The 23340-nt window shown below is 34.0% G+C and overlaps 1 protein-coding gene across 1 annotated transcript; it reads left to right on the plus strand.

The window, feature by feature from the left end:
- The first annotated feature begins 325 nt into the window (after positions 1–325).
- LOC118263709 (tetraspanin-2A) lies at positions 326–23006 on the plus strand. The gene is made up of 5 exons (XM_035575861.2): positions 326–539; positions 17265–17462; positions 18522–18698; positions 20136–20321; positions 22714–23006. The coding sequence occupies exons 1-5, from the start codon at positions 432–434 to the stop codon at positions 22789–22791; spliced, it is 747 nt and encodes a 248-aa protein (XP_035431754.1). The 5' UTR covers positions 326–431; the 3' UTR covers positions 22792–23006.
- Positions 23007–23340: the final 334 nt, after the last annotated feature.

Raw genomic sequence — 23340 nt, forward strand, 5'->3', positions numbered from 1 at the left:
GGATACAATAAGAATATTCAAATGTCCGAGATCGTTCTCTCATATGAATATAGAAAGACGGTTATATATTCAAGAAAAAAAAATGTCTATTCATCTACTAGATTTTGACTACATATTGCCACTTGGAAGAAAATTGAAGCCGAGAAGATAGAAAAGAAAAGAGGGATTCTATATTGTGCTATGACTACAAAGTACAAATTTGCTTAGCCCACTGACAATGACGAACGCTTGCGTGCCGAACAATACAGGTGTGGCAATTCATACCATATTATCTTTTCGTACGTTTTTATCTTAGCAAACATAGATAACCTGCTAACGCTTATCTGCTTTGATAAGTTAGCAGTTACGATTCGATCGAGCCAGTGGATAGACAACACTGTTTTAGTGTTCACAAATAAATTTGTTTGTGGTGTTAAGTGTTTAGAAGTGAAATGGCTGGAGCTGGCAGGGGCGAGGGGAGAGGCCCAGGAGTGGGCAAACTGGAATCGCAGATCTATTGTATAAAATACACACTGTTTTGCTTCAACGTCGTATTGTGGGTGAGTATTGCGCAAATTGAAAACGTTGTCAGTATTTTCGGGTTTATTTTTTGAATTCGTGCTTGGAAATTACTTTGGGTATCGTTACGTTAATAGTTCGTTAAGATTAGAATGGAATTACATTATTTTATTTCGTGTCGCATTTGTTTTGTGAGCTAGCGTGCTCTGATATACTTTATGAGTCATAACGTATGAATTTACTAATGGTTTTCGAATTCTGAGAATTGGCATTGTGAAATAATTTTGTTTATATTTCGAATAAGCTTTTTGGTTAACGGGAATGTATATTTATCATTCAATTATATGTTTTAGTCACTTCGTTAGCAGACGATTAGCACGCGACGTGCTAGTTCAGTATTGCCAGTAGACATTTATCATGCAGTCGTTTAGTAATGTGTAAACAGGGCTTTATGACTCACATAGTTTGTAGGGCTACACGCGATAAGTTCTAATTACTAACACAGTTGTTAAACTTCTAATTTATAGCAATGGGAACTGATGTTACAATGTATGAATAGTGAGGATAAAATATTGCACTTGTTTGGATGGATATGTTGTGGTGGCCAGTAGGTTTAAGACACTCGCTCTTCATGCGTGAGAAGATGCCTTTGGTAAACAGTGGCCATAGGGGTTGATAATAGGTTGTTGATGATAATGTTTATACCAGACTAGTTAGTCTGCCCTTCTAGTTAGAAGGCTTATGAATTTATTTATATGGACTATTATTATAATCATCACCATTGTCAGTTGCCTGTAACTATACCATTGTTAAACAAATACCTCCTCACACGGAAAAATATTTAACTAAAGGCATTAAGTGATTAAATAATTAAAATTTGTTTTTCTATTCACCGATCAACCTTTAAATAAATACAGAGGCCAGCAGTTATCTTTTTTATTTATAATTCTGTATCAATTCGTCGAAGTGTAGGTACTGTATATTATATTTTTAGGTTATGACTGTTTTAGGTAACAAAGAACTTGAGCGTTGTTGTGTTATACTATGTGAACAAAACTTCTATCCCTCCTTGAATTAACAATTATGATACTTAGGAAATGGTTCCATTTGTTTAATTAAAGGTTTAGATTCTAGAACTGGCAGCAATATCCATATCATTACTATCTTACTAACTGCACGATTGGTACGGTGGCTGGGCAACTGGCTGCAAGTAGCGGGTTCGTGAGGTGTATCCACAAATTGTTGTTTCGGGTCTGGGTGTGTTTTGACTTGTGTTTGTAAACGCACCCACGACACAGGAGAAAATTGGGGCAACGTTTTTTGTACTTGTATTATAAATGCAAGTTGGTGAGATTATATATTTGTGTGTATGTTTGTTATTGAATCACGTCAAAACGGCTGAAGGGATCGCAATGAAACATGAAACAGCGGTAGATTATGGTTTAGAATAATACGTAGGTTACTTATAATCTCACGGGAACGAGGGCGATGCTGACAGAAGCTAATTTTCAATATTTTTTTCCATGATCATGTAAGGTTGCAATAGTTAACCGAAATATGGACTAGGAAACAAATAGAATATGACAGACATTGTTGTTAGTTCTAATGAGAAGTTAGTATGGAACTATAACCAATTAACAAAACATAATACTATATGCCACTAAAATATGGACATAGGTATACTGAATAATATTCCTTTTCGCAAAGTTGTCACTAACTACCATGACATAATAACAACCTATTCCTATATTTAGCTTTCTATTCACAGTGTACTAGAACAACAAAGTAGATGAAGGTCGTCAGACAATGAATTATATACGAATTAGTGACCCAAAAGTGTCGCCATTTTGTCCTTGATGTTGTCCTATTTCTTCTCTTATGAGGCGTCTAAAAGGTTTTTATTAAAATATTAGATATTCAGTGTCCTTGTTAAAGCTTGTACTTAGAACTAAGAGAGTAATCTGAGACTAACGAAGTCTATATACCTAGCTGATGAAGTAATTTTTGTTCATTACGTTCTTTTGATGAGAGAGATAGTTTTGGTTAGGTTACTGTAAAAATGGATTTGGTGATTGTGATGATACAGCTATATTTTTTAAACAGAATAACGTGGATTTTCTTGTTCGTTCTTCTCCTTTCGAAGCTACATTTTGGAATGAACACCTAGCTTTACTGACAGACAGACTGACGAACAATTCCATTTGACGTTTCAAAAGTGCCTATTTAATGTCAATTGAAATAAATGCTTTAATTTTTGACTTTAAAGAACAGATAAAAATTTCAGACATGTTTTTGTTTGTTCAAATCTTTATATTGTTTTCCTTCACCGTTTGCCAGTGGTGTCTAAATAATCTTAGAAACTACATATAACTTGGAAAAGTCACATTGGTACTTGCTGTTGATAGGTTCTGAACCCACAATCTCATGCATAAGAAGTGTCTTAAAACACCGGGCCACCGCAACACATTTTTGTATGTGTATTGATGAATCACAAAACAGAAACAATTTATTATAAACGCATGAAAACTCATAGTAACTCCGAGCACCTGAAATACTTAATTCGTGATATCGATTACAGCGTGATATCGCGCCTAACCTAAAATAAAAGGGCCTGTTTAAAGAATTCCTTATCAGCTACTGATAAGCGGCCTGTCCTGTTTTCCAAGTACGAGTGTAGTATGCAGTCATTATAATGAATCATGTGTTGAAATAAATTGTTCAGATGTTTTCAGTCATTCGCTTCCGTTCGTAGTTGTTCCTGGTTTTATCTTAAGGCTGGGTGATTAATTGTTGTTTCCGTTAATCTTAGGGTATTATCATAGAGTTATAGATAAATGTTTTGTTATTTATTTGAACAAAGCAACGTCATGCCTTCGCATTACCGCACGTAATGCCGCTATACAATGTACACCACTTTTCACCATTTCTGTTATAAGTCCCATGTAATAGGGGGTGAGCCTATTGCCATATACTGTGCACTATTCCAGACTCCGTGCTACTACTGAGAAATTTTCGAAAAAAGCCCAGTAATACTTTGCCCGACTTGGCAATCGACCCCGAGTCAACCAACGAGGCATTTATTTGAACAATGTGTCTTAAACATAACTGTCTATAGTAACTTCTATTTTTCGAGAAAAATGCGCCTTTTTTTAGTCCGATATTAGAGTGACCTTTCGATTAGAAGGACCGTCTTCTGACGTTAGTGATAGCTTCATATCTTTAATCCAAACGTATGGGATTGACATTTTGACGTGAGCTTCCAAACAAGTGATGAAATGAGATTATAGGAATGGAGTTGTTCCAGAGATATTGGATTTTTTCTAGGCGCTTGGTATAAATGTAATTTAAAAAGTGTTTCATATAGTGATTAACAACGTTTTAAAACCTTTTAAGCCACATTTTCTGAGACAAAAACCTCATACATATATTTATTCAAACAAAAAAAACAGTATGTGAAGTTTTAAACCAAAAACACATAAATTAAATGTGAACATAACAAAGCAGAGATCCGAAACATTCAACACAACATTGGAAGTTGCAGCAACCGCTCCCGACTTAAAACTATTCAGTAGTACCACGAAACTGTCAAAATCAGACCACGAGCTCATCGTGTTTATAATTTATACAAGTAGTAAAGTTGGTGGCAAGTAACAGACATTACCGACACGTGGCGAGCCGTCCGCACTAAATCTTGGACTTGCAAGTAGACGGCTGCACATGAAACTATCCCATCCCAACAAACCTTCACAACAAAACTTAACCTTACCACTTTAAAACTAAGTTCAAAATGGCTTAATGGAATGTGACAGGTTTGTATATGTTGATGTGCTGTTGTCTTTGTATTTGCAAGTTAGCAATCTCCAACTTGCTTTGACACGAGGGGTATTGAGCCCACTTAATTAATGAGATCAAATAATGTTGTGAGCTCGGCCTATGGATTAGTAAGTTGCTTTGTTTTGAATATATTGCTTTGTGAAGGTTTTGGAGGACTAATTTAGAGATATTTGTGGAGACGATTAGTTCTTATTAACTAATAGTTATTAATAGGTTAAAGTTAATATAGAAAGTGCAATAGACTTGTAATGGTTTATTGTGTTTCTAAATCGCAATTCATTTAGGATTAGAACTAGTCACGAGTATGTCACCACTTTCTCTACACTAAGTATTACTTCTATAAATCATGTACAAAGTTATAAAAATCTATTTATTCACTTCTTTATACTTCCTTTCTTACTGAAAACCACACTCCCTTCACCACAATCCACAAAAAACCCCAACCCTTACATAAAACAATAAACATCTGCAGCACTTCAGCTCCGCGTTAATCACCCGAGCAGTTCTCTATAAATTGGAGTAGGAAACCAGGGCCAAAAACTGCGCCCCAGCTTCAAGAGCCACTTCAACACCTGAGCACTCGTTAAGGTGTTCCTGCAATGAGAAATAATTGCCGAAGTTACTCACTTCGTATCGAATAATTGACTTCTGGATTTGAGCCAAGACAAGTCAATGCAGGACCGATTTGGTTGCTGTTCACGGTTTATGGTGTAGATTTTGTTTATTTCAGCTTGATTTGTCTTTTGTTTGGAAGTTGAGATGGCGTTGTAGGTATTTATTTCTTTAGATAATTATGTAGTTCTTCATTTTGCTGGATAAGCTTGTAACTAATCTGATAGGAAATATAATTATATCTAGGAAATATATGTTTAGGAAATATCTATCTACATAGAGTGCACAAAATATTTATCTTATTTCATCAATTCTTTTAGTTCTAGTTCTACTAGTTCTTCATAAAATGTTTTTGTTTTGTAATAAGTACTGAGTTTGAGAACTAAGCTAATATTTTTTTATTTTCTTCTAGTACTATTTATACTTTAAATATTATCTTTAAAAAGCTTTATTGTAATTCAGATCACTAAGCGCTCAAAACAGATGTTGTTACTGGACCTAAAAATTCAAGATTCTCATTATTCACTACCATGGACGGACTAGTTCCCTTGTCTTACCCGTAATTTCTCAATTTATGGCTAGAATTAAACGTGTAATTCAACGACGCACACTATCGCGTCATTCGACTTTAGTCATTTTCAAATTCTTGATGCAAACTTGTCCAATTTGGAACATTCCCAAATAATTTTCTGAAACTTAGTCCTTAGTGTTTCAGCGTGGTAGGTTACAGTAAATTTATTAATGCCTAAGAGTCTTTCAAATATGAAAAAATATTATAGTAAATGTGAAAAATTACTGCTTTAGTGCGTCGATAAATTATAATTTTTTGGCAACTTAAACAAATAGTATACTTAACTCTTTTTAGGATTTTTATGTTATAAAAATAGAAGGTCATAGTAAAGCAGGTTTCAATCGTTTTTCTTCAAAAGGTTTGGTAAGAAACCTACTTTTAGTGAAGTTACTGTATAACGAACAGTTTCTTTGATAGTTCAATTGTCCTCCTATATTTCTACCTATCTAAACTCTAAACTTCTGCCAGCGGCTTCACTCGCTTTCCCGTGGGATAAAACATCTTATCTCTTATAACCCAAGTCAGCTCATATCCTGTCTGTATACCAAATTTCATTAAAATCTGTTCAGTATTTTTTTTGCACAATAATTGACACCCAAACAAACAAACTTTCACATTTATATTATCAGAGTGATAATTATCCTTTCTTTTGAAACAAATACATAATGTTTCTACCATTAGTATATAGTATGTTATCATGTAACAGATTATCAAGATAGCTCACTGGCTACACGTGGAGAGTCCATTTCATTTGCTCCGTATTGTGTGCGATTACTATTGAGTACCAAAATAGAACAGAATAGACCTCCCCTGTACACCATATTTAATGGTAGAATAAAGAGGTTCTTAGAATGGATTGTGGTTTCATGTGAAATTTTCTATTTGAAAAGTATTCAAATATCATAATTAATTTAAATGATGATAAGCTATAATTATAACCAAAATGGTTTCTTTGAAATATCTTTATAGTTCATTTTTGTCTGAAATTTTAATTTACGTACATAAATATTATTTGGACTCGAAAATACATCACAAAACTGACGTTTAAATTGTTAATCATGAGATTGGTTTCTGCAAATTATTTAAGCAGTATAATCCCTACAAAAGTCTCATATATCTTTACTGATAATTATTATTCATTATCAATAAACATAGACATAATCGGTGTACATATATAGAAAAAAAACATCCCGGCCGAATGGAGATCCTCCTCCTTTTTGGATAGTTGGTTAAAGAGTGGTGTTGTTATTTATGCTTCAAAATAGAACTCCAAAACAGTATTTCGCCAAAACAATGCAATACTGAGAACGAAGATGCAGATTGTGAAATACATATGAAATGGCTTCATTTAAAACTAATTGTTCAGCACTAACTAGTGTGTAATAGTGTCTATTAGCATACGTAATTGCTGAATGCATCTATCTGCGTTAAATACTGCGGAATAAGCTATTAAACTTCCTCGTGGTATAGCAAGAATGTGGGTTTTGTTACTATAGGTACATATGGTGGGGCTGCGGTTTCGTTCAAGATTTTTTAAGCTGTTGGCTTTATGAACAGATCTTTGTACGTTTTGGAATTCCCATTGCACACATTTTTATGTGAATATCGATACGTTTCATTCAATACCATTTACACATTTTACCTCACACTAAGACTTTTTCCTGTGCCGTGGGTGCGTTTTCAAGCATACACATTTCACACACCCAGACACGAAACAATAATTTGTGGATCACACAAAGAATTGTTCCGTACGAGAACCGAAACCCACTACACGTTGCACGGCAGCCAGTTGTCCAGCAACCGCTCCCACCGTGCAATCAAAATATTCTACTTGTTTTTACTTTGTACCCTATTTTATTGAAGTTCAATCAAGTTCTTGGTCGTAAAATTATGGTTATTTATTGTCTAGACTCCTTGCCGGAGTCTGTGTTTCCTGATGGGTATAACCTGGGTGTCTTCAAGGCCCGAGTGAATAGGTTGCTTATGGGCAGACGTGCTCCACCGTAGGCCGCATCATCACTTACCATCAGGTGAGATAGCGGTCAAACGTCGACCCAATAAATGTAAAAAAAAAAAAAAGTATAAAAACTGAATTTGAGCCGAGTTATAAAATTAAATAGAAACGAGAAATGAAAAAGTCAAAACGAAAATAAACCTACTGATAAAAAAATACCGTAAACATCTGTTGAAAAGTGTATCGAAAAGCCAATATTTACAAAGTGCCCGAATTCAGAAGCAACAAATATGGGAGTCTGAATGTTCTTATTCCGTAATATCCGGATTCACGTTTGGTAGACAGATTGGTATCGCAAATAGCACGTCTGATTGCTATACGAGTGCGATGGTATTAGTAAATCAATGCTGTTCGATGTTTACAATGTTCTACCTTTAACAGAGTAGACAATACACAGGGTACTACCTAATAAAGTATTTGAAAACAGTTTAGTAGTAGTGCGCTCCTCGTAAAGTGTTACGCCTTAAGTTAAAGGAATATCCAGTTATGACATCTCCTATCTGTATTTGCTTCATGGTAACAACTATGTAGTTAATAGGTCAACATTGTAAGCACACTGTAGTAAACTACATTTTTGTTTACTACAGCAAAATTGTGTCAATTAAACTAGCTTCGCCTCGTCTTAGGTCCTCGCTGTAGTCGTCGCCTCCTGTTTGCACTCGATTAACACTTACACAAACTCTGTCTTAAAAAGCAGACGCGAAACGTTTCCAGGGCACTTTATGTAATCGTTTCCTATTGAATAAACACATCAAGACTTGCTCCCGTCGTTTCCGAGATCGGTTTTACTCCCGACTCCTTTATATAAAATCTCAATATTAATTAAACGTTGAATAAATAGTTTGTATCGGGTTCCTGATAATATTTAATTAATAATGTATTTTCGATTTAATTAAATGTATTTTGGGGTGCTTTTGTGGGGTTTAATCATTCCACCTTCAGGGATGGTATTGAAGTATTTCCGTGGTCTTTCAAATACTGTTGGTTGGAAGTGAAGATCTGAAGATTGGGGCCAGTGACATGTTTATTGGCAAATCCTATTTATATTCAACAATAGACAAACACGTGTTAATGTTTTAATATTGATATAATGTAGTAATTTGGGTACTTGCAATCTATTAAAATACTGTGATTAAGTATTCAAACTTAAATGTATTTCTAGTACTAAGAGTCATTTAATAAGGTTACTTACTTTACCCTGTCTTTAGCAATTATATACAAAATCGTTACTAAGGAATAGTTTAAGTAATCAATAAATGTCTTTGAATGCGGTAGTTACATTACAATTTTTTTATACGTTCCGAAATTTCAGTGTTCTCATTATTCAATATAGTTTATGGGTACACTTGTTTACCCCAAAATGTATTGCCCACAAAAGGTCCAACTTGTCTATTTATTTGCATACAACTGAATAGTTTGTGTCTATTTATCCCTGCCGCACTAACAAATATAATAAAGTTTTCAATTTAGTTCGCCGTTTGTTTTATAATAGTTTTGTTGTTAAAAATAACATACAAACGATTATTTACGAAAGGAAATTTAGTTTTGTATTTCATGTAACAATTTGTGAAACAGGCAGTCTACTATTTGTACTATGACTTTGAAAAAAAAAGTAGGAATCGAAATGTTTTAATATTTATAGCATTCCTATTATTTTCCTATATAATTGTAAGTTAAATTTGAGCATTGGATTCTATCTTAGCAATTGTGCTCTACAGTTTAAACCATTAAACTAATAACTAAATATAAAATAAAAACAAATTCCAAATAATACACGAATTAAACAAATAGTACAAAATTGCATTTCAGTTCAAATTACAGACGAAACAGCCAAAACAAAATATTCTTGTTCTTCTTAATTATACCTACAAACCGTTTTCAGTAGCCGCATACAAGAACATTAAGCTGAAACTTACAGCGTTTCAGGCTGAAACTCTTTCAAAAACAAACTGAAATCACAATAAAATAATTTAAACCATAACGAGAAGTAAATCGCAGTTAAAAACCCACGAAAAAAAGTGTTTTTTTCAACGTCTTTTGGAACAGTAACAAATTGCAGTTCTAGTTTAAGCAAAATACATCAATCTACGTCAGAGTACTAACATTTGACTATGTACGGGTTACGGGATGAACCCAAAAGAAAGGGTGAATGATTTATTGAACGGACATAAAGATAACATTGCTATACTTTGTATCACCCTGTGGATGTGTGCCGAGATTTGGGAACGGGGTAATGACCTTGAATTTGCGTCATGTTTGATAATGTATTAAAGATTTTTGTATCTCTTGTCTGCTCGCTGGTAAAAATGATACCGTACTGAAGAAATAAAGTTAAGAAAGTAACTTAATTTCTTAAACTTTATTTCGTAAACTATTTATTAAGCCAGCCAAGGAAATTAGGAATCACATCTCTGGTGGAAAAGCAGCCAAATTCACCATGTCAGATGTATTCTGTAGATAATATTTAAGCAATAAGATAAGTCAGGATGCTATTGTTAAAAACTATTCTAATATACATATGTAAAAATTAAGTTTTAATAAATAATTACAATGGCATTCAATGAAATAGCTTTTGTAGCAAACTTAAAAAAGTAACAACAAAACACTTCTGTTTAGTATAACACGTTTAATATTTTAAATTGTTCAGTACTTTAGTTTTCTGTCAACATAAAAATAGAAAAACATAAATTAAGTATATTTCCGAGTGCAAACATGAAGTTTGAACAAATACGTTACCTAAGTATGTAATAAAAGTTGCCGTAACGACAGACAAATTAAAAACTGTACACGAACCGGCAAACGGAAAGCAGAAACTTACTCCTAGAATTTTCTACTCAAGTTACTTCAAATGAAAAATTACTTTCACGTTAAATACATGTTATAGGTTCATAAACTTGCTATAGTAAACGAAAGTAGCTCGTTCAAGACTTGAGCTTTAGTTTCTCACATAATCAAATACCTGGTATTTATTATTGGTACCTGGAATATAATCATTCCGGAGCTGCGGACTATCTAGTGTGTTTACCGGGGCTCCGGCTCTAAAAGCAGGAGTAGGAACGAGGTGCTTTTTAGTCAGTAAGAGTCTAACACTCCCTCTCACCTCACTCAAGGCGGGAGAAGTAATTGAATGATTTTCCCCTCTTAAAAAAGCTAATATTTGTATATGTGAAAGTTTGGAAGTTTGTCCGTCAATGACGCTGAAACTATTGAGCGGATTTTTATGAAATTTGGCATACAGCTGGGTTACGAGCTGACTTGGTAGTAGGATTTTTTATTCCACAGGAACGCGGTCAAAGCCGCGGGCAGAAACTGGTTAATAATAATAAAAAATATGATTTTATTTTGCCAATGCTTTACTAAGTAACACTTTCACACGTCACTTTTCATATAAAGTAATTAAATGTAAGGATTATTACATTCCTGACATTATTTTTATATGTAGTATGTAATAAAGTAAGGTATATAAAGCTCAGCTAATTTGTGGTATAAAACAATAGACCTATCCAAAATTCGTAGAATTAATTTAACAACTGAAAAACTGTTTGTACCGTACACCCACCTTATTCCAATATCTCGAGGGAATAAAAAACTTTACAGAGAAATTGAGAATTTTCCTATGTTATCCTTGTACTAAGTACAAGCAGATTTTTCCATACGAGCAGCATGTAAATGATCACGTACAACTTAGATCAACCTTTACTTAAGTAAGTAATTTAGATTCTTATCGAAAAATGTGTGAAGTTTAGTATCTTGCTCCTACGTAATGCAGACTTTATAGAGATTTTTAGTAGAATATTTCCTTATCTGCACAACCTTTAACAGTTTTACATACCAAGTTTTAAAAATACTGCAGTATGCATTTTGTTAGTAAACCTTTTTTTACACCACATTCAATTTAAAGTAAAAATCACGGAATATTGAATTTCCGCTATGGTTTGGTACAGTACAATAAAATATACAAACCACTGCATTCGTAACTAAATTTCCATTTTCAGAGTTCCCACATTTAATATAGCAGCGAAATAGTTTTTATTGTTTTGATAGATAGATAAACTAATAACAATCGTTTCGGATTTTGCTTTATTAGATTAAAAGACTACGGGACTATAGCGAACAAAAAATGCTTTGACTGCACAAAGAATGTATACGCTTTACATTTTTATTTCGCTTTAATTTTTTCATGTCATTGTTGGAGAAGCATATAAAATAAAATACGTGAACAACATTTTTTCGAAGTGTCGCACACTTTTGACGCATCAACTATTTACATCGAATAAAGTTTCAATGAATACTACTGCCGATTTGACTTACCCAAACGTTAAAAGAATTGTTTAAGAACTTAAAACGCTGAGACGAATTCATTCAGCGGGGAGTTGCGTGGAACAGATAAAACGTACCATATAAGATATTCAAATCCCTTAAGTGCACGTTGCGGTTGAATTGCGAGAAAAAGTCCCATTTTGAAACGTTGTAAAACTCTTTATTATTCCAGCTTTGCAGGTGTCTCGAAGGAGATACAATGGGAACCGGGACTGACGGCTGTTACCGTGGAAAACCGGGACACTGCGACCGAAATAATAGTTTTTTCGCTCTAAAAAGGTTTGAGCTGGGTTGTAGTTAAGCGTAGGCGAAAATTTTGAGACGTAATATTCAGTGGGAACGGAAACCCGTAGCGGAATGTTTTTGTTTTTAATTTTGGTTCTGCGAAGACAGATTTATGGAATTTTTATTTATGCTGTTTTGAACATAAATCTATAAGACAAAGAGCTCCCGGAAAAAATACTTTGATAATAAGACATTGTGAAGTTCCATCCATTACACGTCAATGGTTGATTCATTACTGATAAGTGATACATTCAGACAGTTCCCAGAAATCGTACATGGCACAAGTAGCAACGTACAGCGTAATCAATAGATGCCTTTGTTTGCGATGTAACTAACACTGCATGATGATTATTGGCAGCACGCCCACACAAATTGATAGTTACAGGGTAATAATTCTCAGCAGATCACTTAGGTCTTCAGATAACTTACTATGTAATGTCATATTCGTACCTAGAATCCACTTCTGGCATGAAAACGGGCGCCGCGTGAGTTTTTACGACCCTATAAATTTTTAACGTTCCAAAAAACAACGTCTTTTTACTCTCTAGAAAGAGTAAAAACCAGACGTAGTTCTGGCGCGATTACAAAATGTATAACTGAATTCGTTTGTAGCTAAATGAATATAAATAATGTAAAAATTTACATTATTTCCAAGTTTATTACCTTACCGCGATCTTGGACGACTGCGGGAACATTTCTCTATATAAATTATCTACTACCCACAGTTATTTTTATATCTTTTTTCGTTACAAAGTTTGGAATTAAAACTGCTGGCTTTTTCAGAAGATTACTGAGTTGGTTGGGTATATATTTTTCACTTTACACTTTTGAAGGAAAATTACAATTTGTGTATGTAATGAGAACAGAGATTTCATGTCTTTTTTATCTATGTATTCAGGTTTTCTCTATCTTCATAGATAACTAAACCGCGTCATTGTCCAGAGACTCCTTGAAAATAATACTCATAAGACAAGAATTTCCTCAAAATTTTGCACACATACTTTGTATACAGTATGTATGGAAAGCATAACCAAGTGAAGCTCAAAAAGAAACAGCTCATATTTTCCTAATATAAATCCGAGAGAGAAATATAAAATATATTCATTCGTTCATTCATACAACCAACACAAAGTCTACACTAGTTTTTGACGACAGGTGCCTGAAAATAGAATTTTCGATTAAAATTCGGTATTTTTTCTATACGAAAAAAAAGAAACAAGGTAGATGTCATCCGATATTTCGTCCGAATACAAGCTTCAACTACACGTTGGACTCATGTTTTTTCGAAATCCAATCTTTGTATAGTCACATATGTAGATATACTACGCAGATATTGTACCTGGGTTCAATCGAGTTGGTTAACGAACCAAAGATAAATGCATTTTTTTGTCAGATGTAATAGACAGAATGTTTGATAACACCTGCACAATTTTTTTTGTTACAAGTCCTTATTTCTCTTCTGTAGTATTGTGCTGCTTTCCTAGACATAATACATAGTATTGTATTATTCTAGGTATTATACACAGGAACGTATGCTATTGTCCCATAGGAGAAGAAATACTCAGAAACTACAGAGCGTTACTTAATGCATTTCCTTAGTTTCCATTACAATAATGCAACTAGTCATATAAGCACGTCAGTTACTATTAAATAAAATGTGAGATATAACATAACAAAATTAATAATACACATTAAGTTACAGTTTCCAGAAATAATGACATTATAATTATATCATTAACGTATCATATCCTGCTAAAACATTTTTATGACACAAATAATAAGGACATGGAGTCGCCTTCGTACAATATTTTTATCTGTCTTTTATTACAGCTGTCATACAGTTTTTTGTATGTTATCCGAAAGTTTTGTCATAAAAGAGCTCATAACATTAATACTAATCCCGTAATTGTTCAGTAGTGTCCAACAATAACATTAATTCATTGACTGCACGGTTGGCTGTCGTGCAACGTGTAGCGCATTCGATTCCCGCACGGAGCAAAAAGCTTTGTGTGGTCCAATAACAATGTGTGTGTGAACTTGTATGTTTGTAAACGCACCCACGATACAGGAGAAAATCCTACTGTGATATAAGCCAACATACAATGCAGGCAACAAGTACGAACCCATTAAATCGAATGTATACTTTTTACAACTGCACGTGTAAATTCATTAGTTCATCTGCAGCTGTTATTAATCATCGCCGGCTTGTAACACAGTATTAATGGCCCACATTGGCCTCACTATTATATGATTTTTCCAGCAACCGTACAAGTCAACTTTCCGCATCATTTGGTGCGATACTAATGGATTGCGAACAGGGCTGTTGTCTCGACAGCGCTTTTTGCAGACAAAGTATAATGACGCGTGGTTATGCTCTACTTCTAGTCCCTAATGTACATGCCATTTTTAATCATATATACCTTTTTGTTGTTGTAATAAGATTAATTTTTGTATACACGAACACTTACAGTACATTAAGTAAGTAGACGTTATTCAAGAGAGATATACGAGCATTTCTGAGAATATTGCGTAAGTTTTCCGTAAAAAGAAAATATCTATACAAATATTCAATAGTCGTCGCGTCAAAACCTTCCGTTATTTATTTTGTTTGTACAAAAAGGTGAATGGTAATGTCCACAAAATATAGACAGTCAATTACTTTAGGTCCACGACAGCGCAAATATATTTTCTCTTTGAATATTCATAACAATTTTGCCTTTCTTATTCGCGTACTTGTTTTATTTGTGTATCCGACCAATTTCATCATGTCCCCGGAGCAAAGACAAACAAAGAAGTGACGTAAAGGTTAAATATTGTTAAAGTTTGAATAAGGAACTTTGGCACGAAATAGATGCGCCCAAATGTTTTACGTACAGGGTGATAAAAGTCCTTTACGCAGCGTAGGGGAGCGGAGACACACGGACGGAACACAGAGACGAGTTCTTTGTAAATAAAAATAAAACAAATGCACAAAACATTGCAAAACAACAGTAAACGTTTGTTTTCAGTCCATTGAACACAACCCGTTTCCTTTTCGTCCTGCCTCCGTACGGCAAAGACCTAGTGTAAATATGGAGTTTGATTCGCGGAGTATCGTTTTGAAAAGACATATTTTGGAGTGCCGTTGCCGCTTGCTTGAATACTGACGTGTGAGAAATACATTTGTAAAAATGAATATTAGAATTTCCTTGAAGCAATTTCTTCGAATGTGTTAATAGAACAAGTTTTGTACATATTTGTATAGTTAGGACGTCGTCGGTTGTTCAAATAATTTGAAGTCTAGAATAAGTCACGTCATTCCCTAATCACTGCCTTAATTTGGTAGTTTAACCTGCTTTGACCTCTTTGTCAAATATTGTTTGAACTTTATGTTGACTTTACTAAGTTTGATTTTAGTAATTCTTTCATGAAAACAGGTAGAAAGATGAATCGAGTCCTTTATAAATATGTCACGCAGTACAATCAAAATAATTTTATAGTAGAACAAATCTTTAACAATCAAAACAAAACTTTAATCACACAGCAATTAAGTTACATTCTGACTGAACGAAACAATGTAAAAAAACGATAAAACATTTGAATTACTTTGATAACATAGATCTCTCGCAAAGCAAACAGAGTCTTCATCCTGTATACAAATATATGTAGGTGGAGTAAATATTGGCCAGACAATAGCCCCTAGCTTTATCTCTGGCTATTTGGAACACAAAAACAAAGCTATTATAAGAAATCCAGCGATCTGACGATCTTATTCTCTGGTATAAAACTTGACGACTCCTTCACAGCATTAATGAGATTATAAAACTTTTAGAACTCAACTTGACTATTGTTTGTTTTATTTTACTTTTATTGGAATATTAGGAGACGTGGATTACTTAAGTTTTCTCATATATATACTCTTTAGTATTTACTTCTAACTTGATTTAGCTATACCATTAGAGACTACCGTTATTTTTGTTCTACATAAGGCCGTTACACATACATAATATATGTAGCTGTTATTGTGTAAGAAAAACATGTTGATTATTATGTTATCGGCTTACTCACGTAACTGTTTGGCGAGAAACTCGACTAGTTTCAAGCCATGCTAGAGGCTCATATTCATAAGCAGCATTCCGCAACAGACGATGGTTACAAACAGTTACGTGAGTAAGCCGATAACATAATAATTAATTTAGTATGTCTCACGAAAGTTATAATAAAAACATGTTGGTTTAATAATAACGTTGCGTACCCATTTTCCCAAGAGTAAATTTATAATTATAATAATCAGATCGACATCGTTTAATCGTTTTAATTTCAAAGTGGCTTTTAGTGATAGTGCAAAATACATTATCGTTACCGCATTTTATTTAATTACAAAATTAACTTTAATAAATCGGCTTCATTATTTACCGCCAGTAATGTTGCAAGCAGTTAATGCGACCACAGAAGCCGTTCTCAGTAATAACTTAATCAGAATTGAACGTATCGTTAATCCAATATGTTTGCTTAATGTTCACTGACCTGTGGAAATACAATCATATTCTCCATAATTGTGGAACTCATTTTCGGACGAAGTTTGATATTGCAGTACAACATAGTTTAGCTTCAAAACTCAATTGTTCATAGTGAAAGTAGATGAGTTTAAAGGTTCAGTACCCTTAGTATAAATTTGCTGTGCGTTTAAAGTAAAATAAAACGAAAGCACATTCGGCGCTTTGATTGGCCGGCTCGAATAAACCAACCAATCAGAGCGCCGACCGCGCTCTCATTTCGATTACTGTAAACGTAAAGCAAACTCATACTAAGGGTACTGGATATAGGTACACCCATGTTTTTTGGCCAATATAAAATGTTTTGGATCAGAGTATGTCTAAAGCTTTAACTACTGAGAAACAGGTGCTCTTAATTATTGGTTATTTAGGAGAGTTTTCCTAGTACCTATACCTGTACCTTTAGTACGCTTTACGTTTAAAGTAATCGAAACGAGAGCGCGTTCGGTGACCTGATTGGCCGGCTCGAATAAACCAACCAATCAGAGCGCCGAACGTGCACTCGTTTCGATTACTTTGGTACTGGTAATTGTAGAGAAACTACTGAAGTACCTACTACAGTACCTATATTAATATTATGTTTTGTCTCTTTCAGATATTCGGCGTATCAATATTCGCTCTTTGTCTTTGGATCTGTATTGAGCCTGGCTTCAATGAATGGATGCGCATCCTGGAGCTGCAGAAATATTTCATTGGTGTCTACATTATCCTCATTGGTTCGCTTGTTATCATGGTCGTCGCCTTCCTTGGATGCGGTTCAGCTTTGATGGAAAATGTCCTGTTACTATATGCTGTAAGTTTTTTTGAATATCAATTTACCAAATGATATGGTAAATTATTATGTTTTTCGGCTTTAGGTCATTATTTGACAAGGAACTCGACTAGTTTCTAGCCATGCTAGAGGCTCATATTCATTAGTACCATTCCGCAATACACGACGCGGCGACTGTCACGCTGCTACGCATGGCTTGAAACTAGTTGAATTCTTCGTCAAATAATTAATAACATAATAATGAATTTAGTATGTCTCACGAAAGTTAAAATATAAACATCATTTAGTAAGTTTATTCACTCAGATTCATACAAATGTAGAAGGAATATGTTTGAGAAAATGGTGTCACGAATTGTTCCAGGAATATATTTGTATCATATTAGGATTTCTGCAACTTTGGAAATATAACTTTGACCTCGTTTATGTCAGATTCTTGGCACCATATTCGATTGTCTTATGAAAACGTATGACGTCAGTAAAGAGTATGTAATTGCGAATATATTCTGATCTTATCTAGGTAACTTACAACTGTTTTGGATAAGACAAATACAATTCGTATCAATATTAACGTAGCTACACTTACAAAGTAACAAATCTAAGTCGGACTTACTCAAAGTCTGCCAAGTTTTCACATGAATATTGTGTTATCTTGTCAAGACACGTATTACTTACTTATTTAAACAAACGCTTCGAATATGGAGTAACAATAAGAATAGTATAATCTTTTAGATATAAACGAAAATGTCGAACAATAACTTGGTACTAAATTCAAAGAAAATAATGTATCATGTACTTAGACTAGATTTCTAGGTCGTAAAGTATATGTACAGTTTTTATTTGTATATTTTATTGTCTGCCGTTGTCAGCCATTTTTGAAGTAGAGAAGGCGTTTGTAATTGACATCCAACAAACAGGCTCTGTATGTCGCACTAATGTTTATTGATTCCTTCATTGATTCAGATTTCATTTAACTATGTAATTGTGATAATGGATAAAAAGGCCTCAATTGTCTTGTAGTGGTACTACGAGTGATTTCCAAAATAGGTAGACAATGTCTAAAAATCAATTTTTTTTTTTCAGTACATAGGATCACAAATAGCAACATTTGTGTTGGGCCTGGTTGGAGCCTGTGTTGTTCTCGACTTCTCCACCTATGACTCCAGCATCCAGCCCCTGATCAGAGACGTGACCATGAGGCTGATGAACAACCCACAACACGAAGGCAGTCGCGAGATTCTCAGGATGGTGCAGGAAGGAGTAAGTACAAAATGTATTTAACGACATCACTAATAAATTAAATCAAAGCCAGAGACATGAAAACTGTAGTCCATGATGATTGACATGGTTACAATTCAGTATTCATACAAAGGGATTTTTTACAACCTCTTTCTTCTGTACGACCTACCTATGTACTATGCAATCAAAAATAAAAAATAAACCAGATTAAAAAATGTAATTATAGTTCGACATATCCTTTGAACTGGGTTTTCCAATTTCGTATCTCAGTGAGATCATCGTTCGATGCTGGCCCTCGCAGTGAAAAATCAGGCGAACAAAAAATTTACATCCAGCCAAACTTTGTCGCAAAAAAGGAATATCGGGCGTGATTTTTCTCTCGTCAAACTATGGCTACAAAAACGTGCAACAAAACCGTCACATCTAACGAAGCAAACACCAAAACGCATTTGCCGAATGGGCAGTTGACGAAACTGTAGCACAGAAAGGATACGCTTTGGGGTCCCTACTATTGGCATACTTTGTGTACTGTCGCTTCAAAGAGTTGCGTCCCGTGCTTCACTATAAGGTTATTTCATGTACTTTTTGACATCAAAAGCAAATTTTTTCATGTTACTTTTGTCGTAACATCTACGATATTAGCTCATCCTCCAGTTCTGTTTTCAGTCCATAAACCTTTTTGAACCATTTCCCCACATACTAGAATTTTCTTTTGCATCACGGCTAGTTTACGTACAATCTTATTTATATATTTTTTTCCATATAAACATTCATTTCAAAAGTATAATTCTAAGCATGTTCTTTAGTTCATTGCCTAAGCAGTGTACCCTATTAGAAATTCATAGAAAATTTGTTTTTCTATTTTCCTTGGTAGGCCTCTGTGATAGTGTCTGGGATACTGACGCTAATCAAATAGACCCGCGTGGCACGTCGCGCGCCCGATTGCACACTGTTCCGATCATAAAGTCTCCCTCGGCAAAATTTGCATTAATTTTGAATCGGTCTGATCCCAACCGATACTTGTAACACTCGATACATCGATTGTCGATGTTTTGAGTTGAAATCTCTATTAGTTCTCCTGCCTAAAGGTTTATTTGAAAGTGAATCTGTTCAAGTTCAGTATTGACGTGATCAATGCTTGGAAATTTAAAGGGGGGAAAAGACAGCAGTGTTTAAACATTGTTCCTTTTTGTTAGACCTACGGAAATTATATCAATGTAATTAATTAGCGGGTCCAGATTCAAGAGATTCCTAATTAATTAATTAAGATTGGATCTACTGTTTCATTCTAATTATCAATTTGGAGAAAATATTTTGACTATAAACCAAGATCCGATGAAATTATGATTTTAAAATAGTCAAATATTTCGTTATCCTTTCTATGTTGTTGCGATTATAACCACTTCGAAATAACTGCAAAACCATCCATTTCATTACACAATGTGTTTTCTCCTACAGATTGGTTGCTGCGGAGCTGACGGTCCCATGGACTATATCAACATGAACAAACCACTGCCCGCTGAATGCCGAGACTCTGTCACCGGCAACGCTTACTTCCACGGCTGCGTTGATGAGCTTACCTGGTACCTCGAAGGCAAGACTGGCTGGTTGGCTGGCATCGTCCTTGCTTCCTGCATGATTGCTGTAAGTTACTATTAATCTGCCTTTTTTTTTTTAATTTATTTATTTTGATAAGAAAGAGTGCTAATCAAACATCCTGGTTTTTTCTTTATTTATTATTACTCTTGCTGATCAGACCTCCTTTCTCTCTTCTTTCTCCTTCTTATGACATGGGTAATAGCTCTTTCCATTCTTCTCGCTTTTCGTTCTTCTTCTGAGTTTGTTGGGTGGTAATTGGTCTTGGTTATTTTTCGGTTAGTTTCTATAGCATTACAAAGAAATGTGTTTTCGATGAAAACCTTTAACCTTTCGTATATAAGACAACAATAGAAAATACATTGTGTCTCGCGTATATCTGCGTACTGGTACACCATGGGTTAAGGAACGCGTGTCTTTACTTAATAAAATTAAGTTAATTTCCCTTAAAACCGCCAGTTCTCCCAAAATTAAGTTCAAAAACCATATTACTGATTAAAAGTTACCTTTGAAATTCTCACGCTGCACTTCGGTTACAGCGAGCTATAAAAATATAATAAAGACTCCAAGGAGTATAAAAGATAATATAATTTTGTTGTGAAAATAGTTTTGTATGCTACTGTAATGATGTAGTTATCTGCGTTCTTATCTTGTCTCGAGAGTAAAGCGAAAATAATAGCACGTTTGGCTTTTATACCCCGTCCTTACAAGTATAGCAGAAAGTAAGCTTGAAATTCTAATATTTTGTTTTAAAACCTTTCTGTTTGTGGTTGAGGATGCAATTGGGAGCTTCGTAAATACTTATGTCTTAGGAAATATGAGTATTAGAGAAATAGGCTGTGGTATCAATTCACAGAGGTAGAGGTTTTTCATGTCTTTAGTCTTCATATTTTTCTTGAGAGTTTTATTAATGTAGTCTTAGAGGTACCTTGCCATTAATTATAATGCATGATTTGTAGAATATATGAGACATAACTGACTAGGAAAAAGATAAACGAACTGTTTAATAATGTACAAGTTTGGCTATTCTTAGTAGGATATTGACTGCATATAAGTCAATTTGACCAGTAGAGTTCTTAATCTACATAGCAACCATTATCCAAAGATTTAATATGACAAGACTAGATTGCAGATTAATTATGCAGATTTTAAGCTTCATCACGAAGCAATCATGAGTTCCACTTTAAAGGTAAAGTGGCTTCATAATGGATTCATAATCACCTATAGGTAACAACGACGGCCTTTTACGCGGTTGCTCAGGAATATAAATTATTTTTGTAAGGGTACTTGAAAAATAAATTACGTACCTGGATTAATAAATTAAAATTTTATTAATATGCAATAAAGTGATGTGACATACAAGACGGTTACGGTGTTTATCTACGCTAACATATGCTACGAAGATGTAATAGCTAAGCTGTGAAACTATGTGACCGTTTCCATTGATACTAAGCTATGTAGCTGTGCTACGAAGATGTGGCGCCGCAAAGTAGCTGTGCATGGAATAAATATAGGAAATTAAGGAGTAGACTTTATATTATACACATGTCCACGTTACCGTCTACTATACTTTTTTGAGATAAAGAAATCAAGCCCAAAACCAAACTAAATTATTCTCATAAAAAAGTTTACCTGTAGTAAAATAACCGTACATAATTTTAAGCTTCCATGAAATTCAGCCCCTTGAACCAGGGTAACATTAAATATCTTAAATAAAACGATGTCCTCGTAAAACTATAATTTGTGGTACATGTTGGTCGTTATATCTTTAATGAGTTTCGGGAATCTTGGTTACAAGGACGAGATTTGATGTAAAACAGTTAATTACATTAACATAGCACTTTCTAGAAAGTTATTTAATGTTCCTATGTATGTTGAACTAATTATGTAGTTGTATGAAGTAGGTATATCTTAATTATTCTTTATATAATTTTCTCAAAAGCGTCTTTTGAAAACAGTGATTTTACTCGACTTTTACTTTCATGAAATTATAGAAATATAATTAGGTATGTTATAAGTACTGTATTAAACCAACTCAATCGTTTTCAAATTTATGAAAAACCAACTGTAGCAAAGCAAGTTAATTACTATATTTACACAAAATGGCAAGATTCCGCAACATTACTTAATAGTAGAAATTGCTTATTTTACAATTTAACAAGACCAGTAAATTTTGATGGAGTAATTAAACAGGATACTTAGGAGTGTTGAGAGTTGAGTTGGTCAAATGCTGATTGTTTACCATCAAGTGATACGCCTGTTCGTTTGCTCCCATTTTATCCTTTAAGAAGAGTCGGTCTTTAACACATTGAACGCCGTGGTGGTCACCGTTGACCGACATTAGCGGAGGATTTGCCTTCAACAGTTTTCTATTGGCAGTCAAAGACTTAATTATTCATATTGCGTGAAGTATTTAAAGTGAATATGTTTCTTTTTCCAGGTTGTGAATGCTGTCATGTCCCTGGTCCTCATCCAAGCCGTCAAGAAGGAAGAAGACGAGGCGACGATGTATAAATAAATAGCTAATAATAATAATATAGCATTATTATATACTAAGCTACTACTAATGTTTTAATAATAGTTTTATTTTTATATTATTACGTAACAAATCCCGACATTTTCACGAAAATATTGTTTGAATCCAACCACCGTTTTTATTTAGGTATAATTTAGATTGTAATTTTTATTATGTATCTTTTTTGTTTTTAAATAAAGATTTATTTTTACGGCCAATTTCGTACATTATTACTACTTACGTAACTATTCGACGAGGTTACTTGACTACGTTCAAACTACACCTGGAGCCCAAAGTTGTATCATGTTTATTATTTATATTTACACAGAAAATATTTCCTATTCTCATATCCTTCTCCTCATCAATTTAATATGTCCACGATAGTTATTATAGAAAAAAAAATTAAAGATTACACAATTTTATTCGCTCAGTTTAATTTTCAATTACCACTTTTTATTAAAGATTTATAAAGGTGAAAAATGATCTTCACTAAGTATATGTAATCGTATACTAGTTTAGGTCCAGCCTATCTATCTGACAACAAACAAGCAA

Source organism: Spodoptera frugiperda, chromosome 27, assembly GCF_023101765.2.
Source record: "Spodoptera frugiperda isolate SF20-4 chromosome 27, AGI-APGP_CSIRO_Sfru_2.0, whole genome shotgun sequence".
NCBI classification, from domain to species: domain Eukaryota; kingdom Metazoa; phylum Arthropoda; class Insecta; order Lepidoptera; family Noctuidae; genus Spodoptera; species Spodoptera frugiperda.

Coding starts and splice junctions, on each gene's coding strand:
- LOC118263709 (XM_035575861.2), top strand. CDS start 432: ATGGCTGGAGCTGGCAGGGGCGAGGGGAGAGGCCCAGGAGTGGGCAAA. Junction 540..17,264: donor GCTTCAACGTCGTATTGTGG/GTGAGTATTGCG, acceptor TGTCTCTTTCAG/ATATTCGGCGTATCAATATT. Junction 17,463..18,521: donor ATGTCCTGTTACTATATGCT/GTAAGTTTTTTT, acceptor TTTTTTTTTCAG/TACATAGGATCACAAATAGC.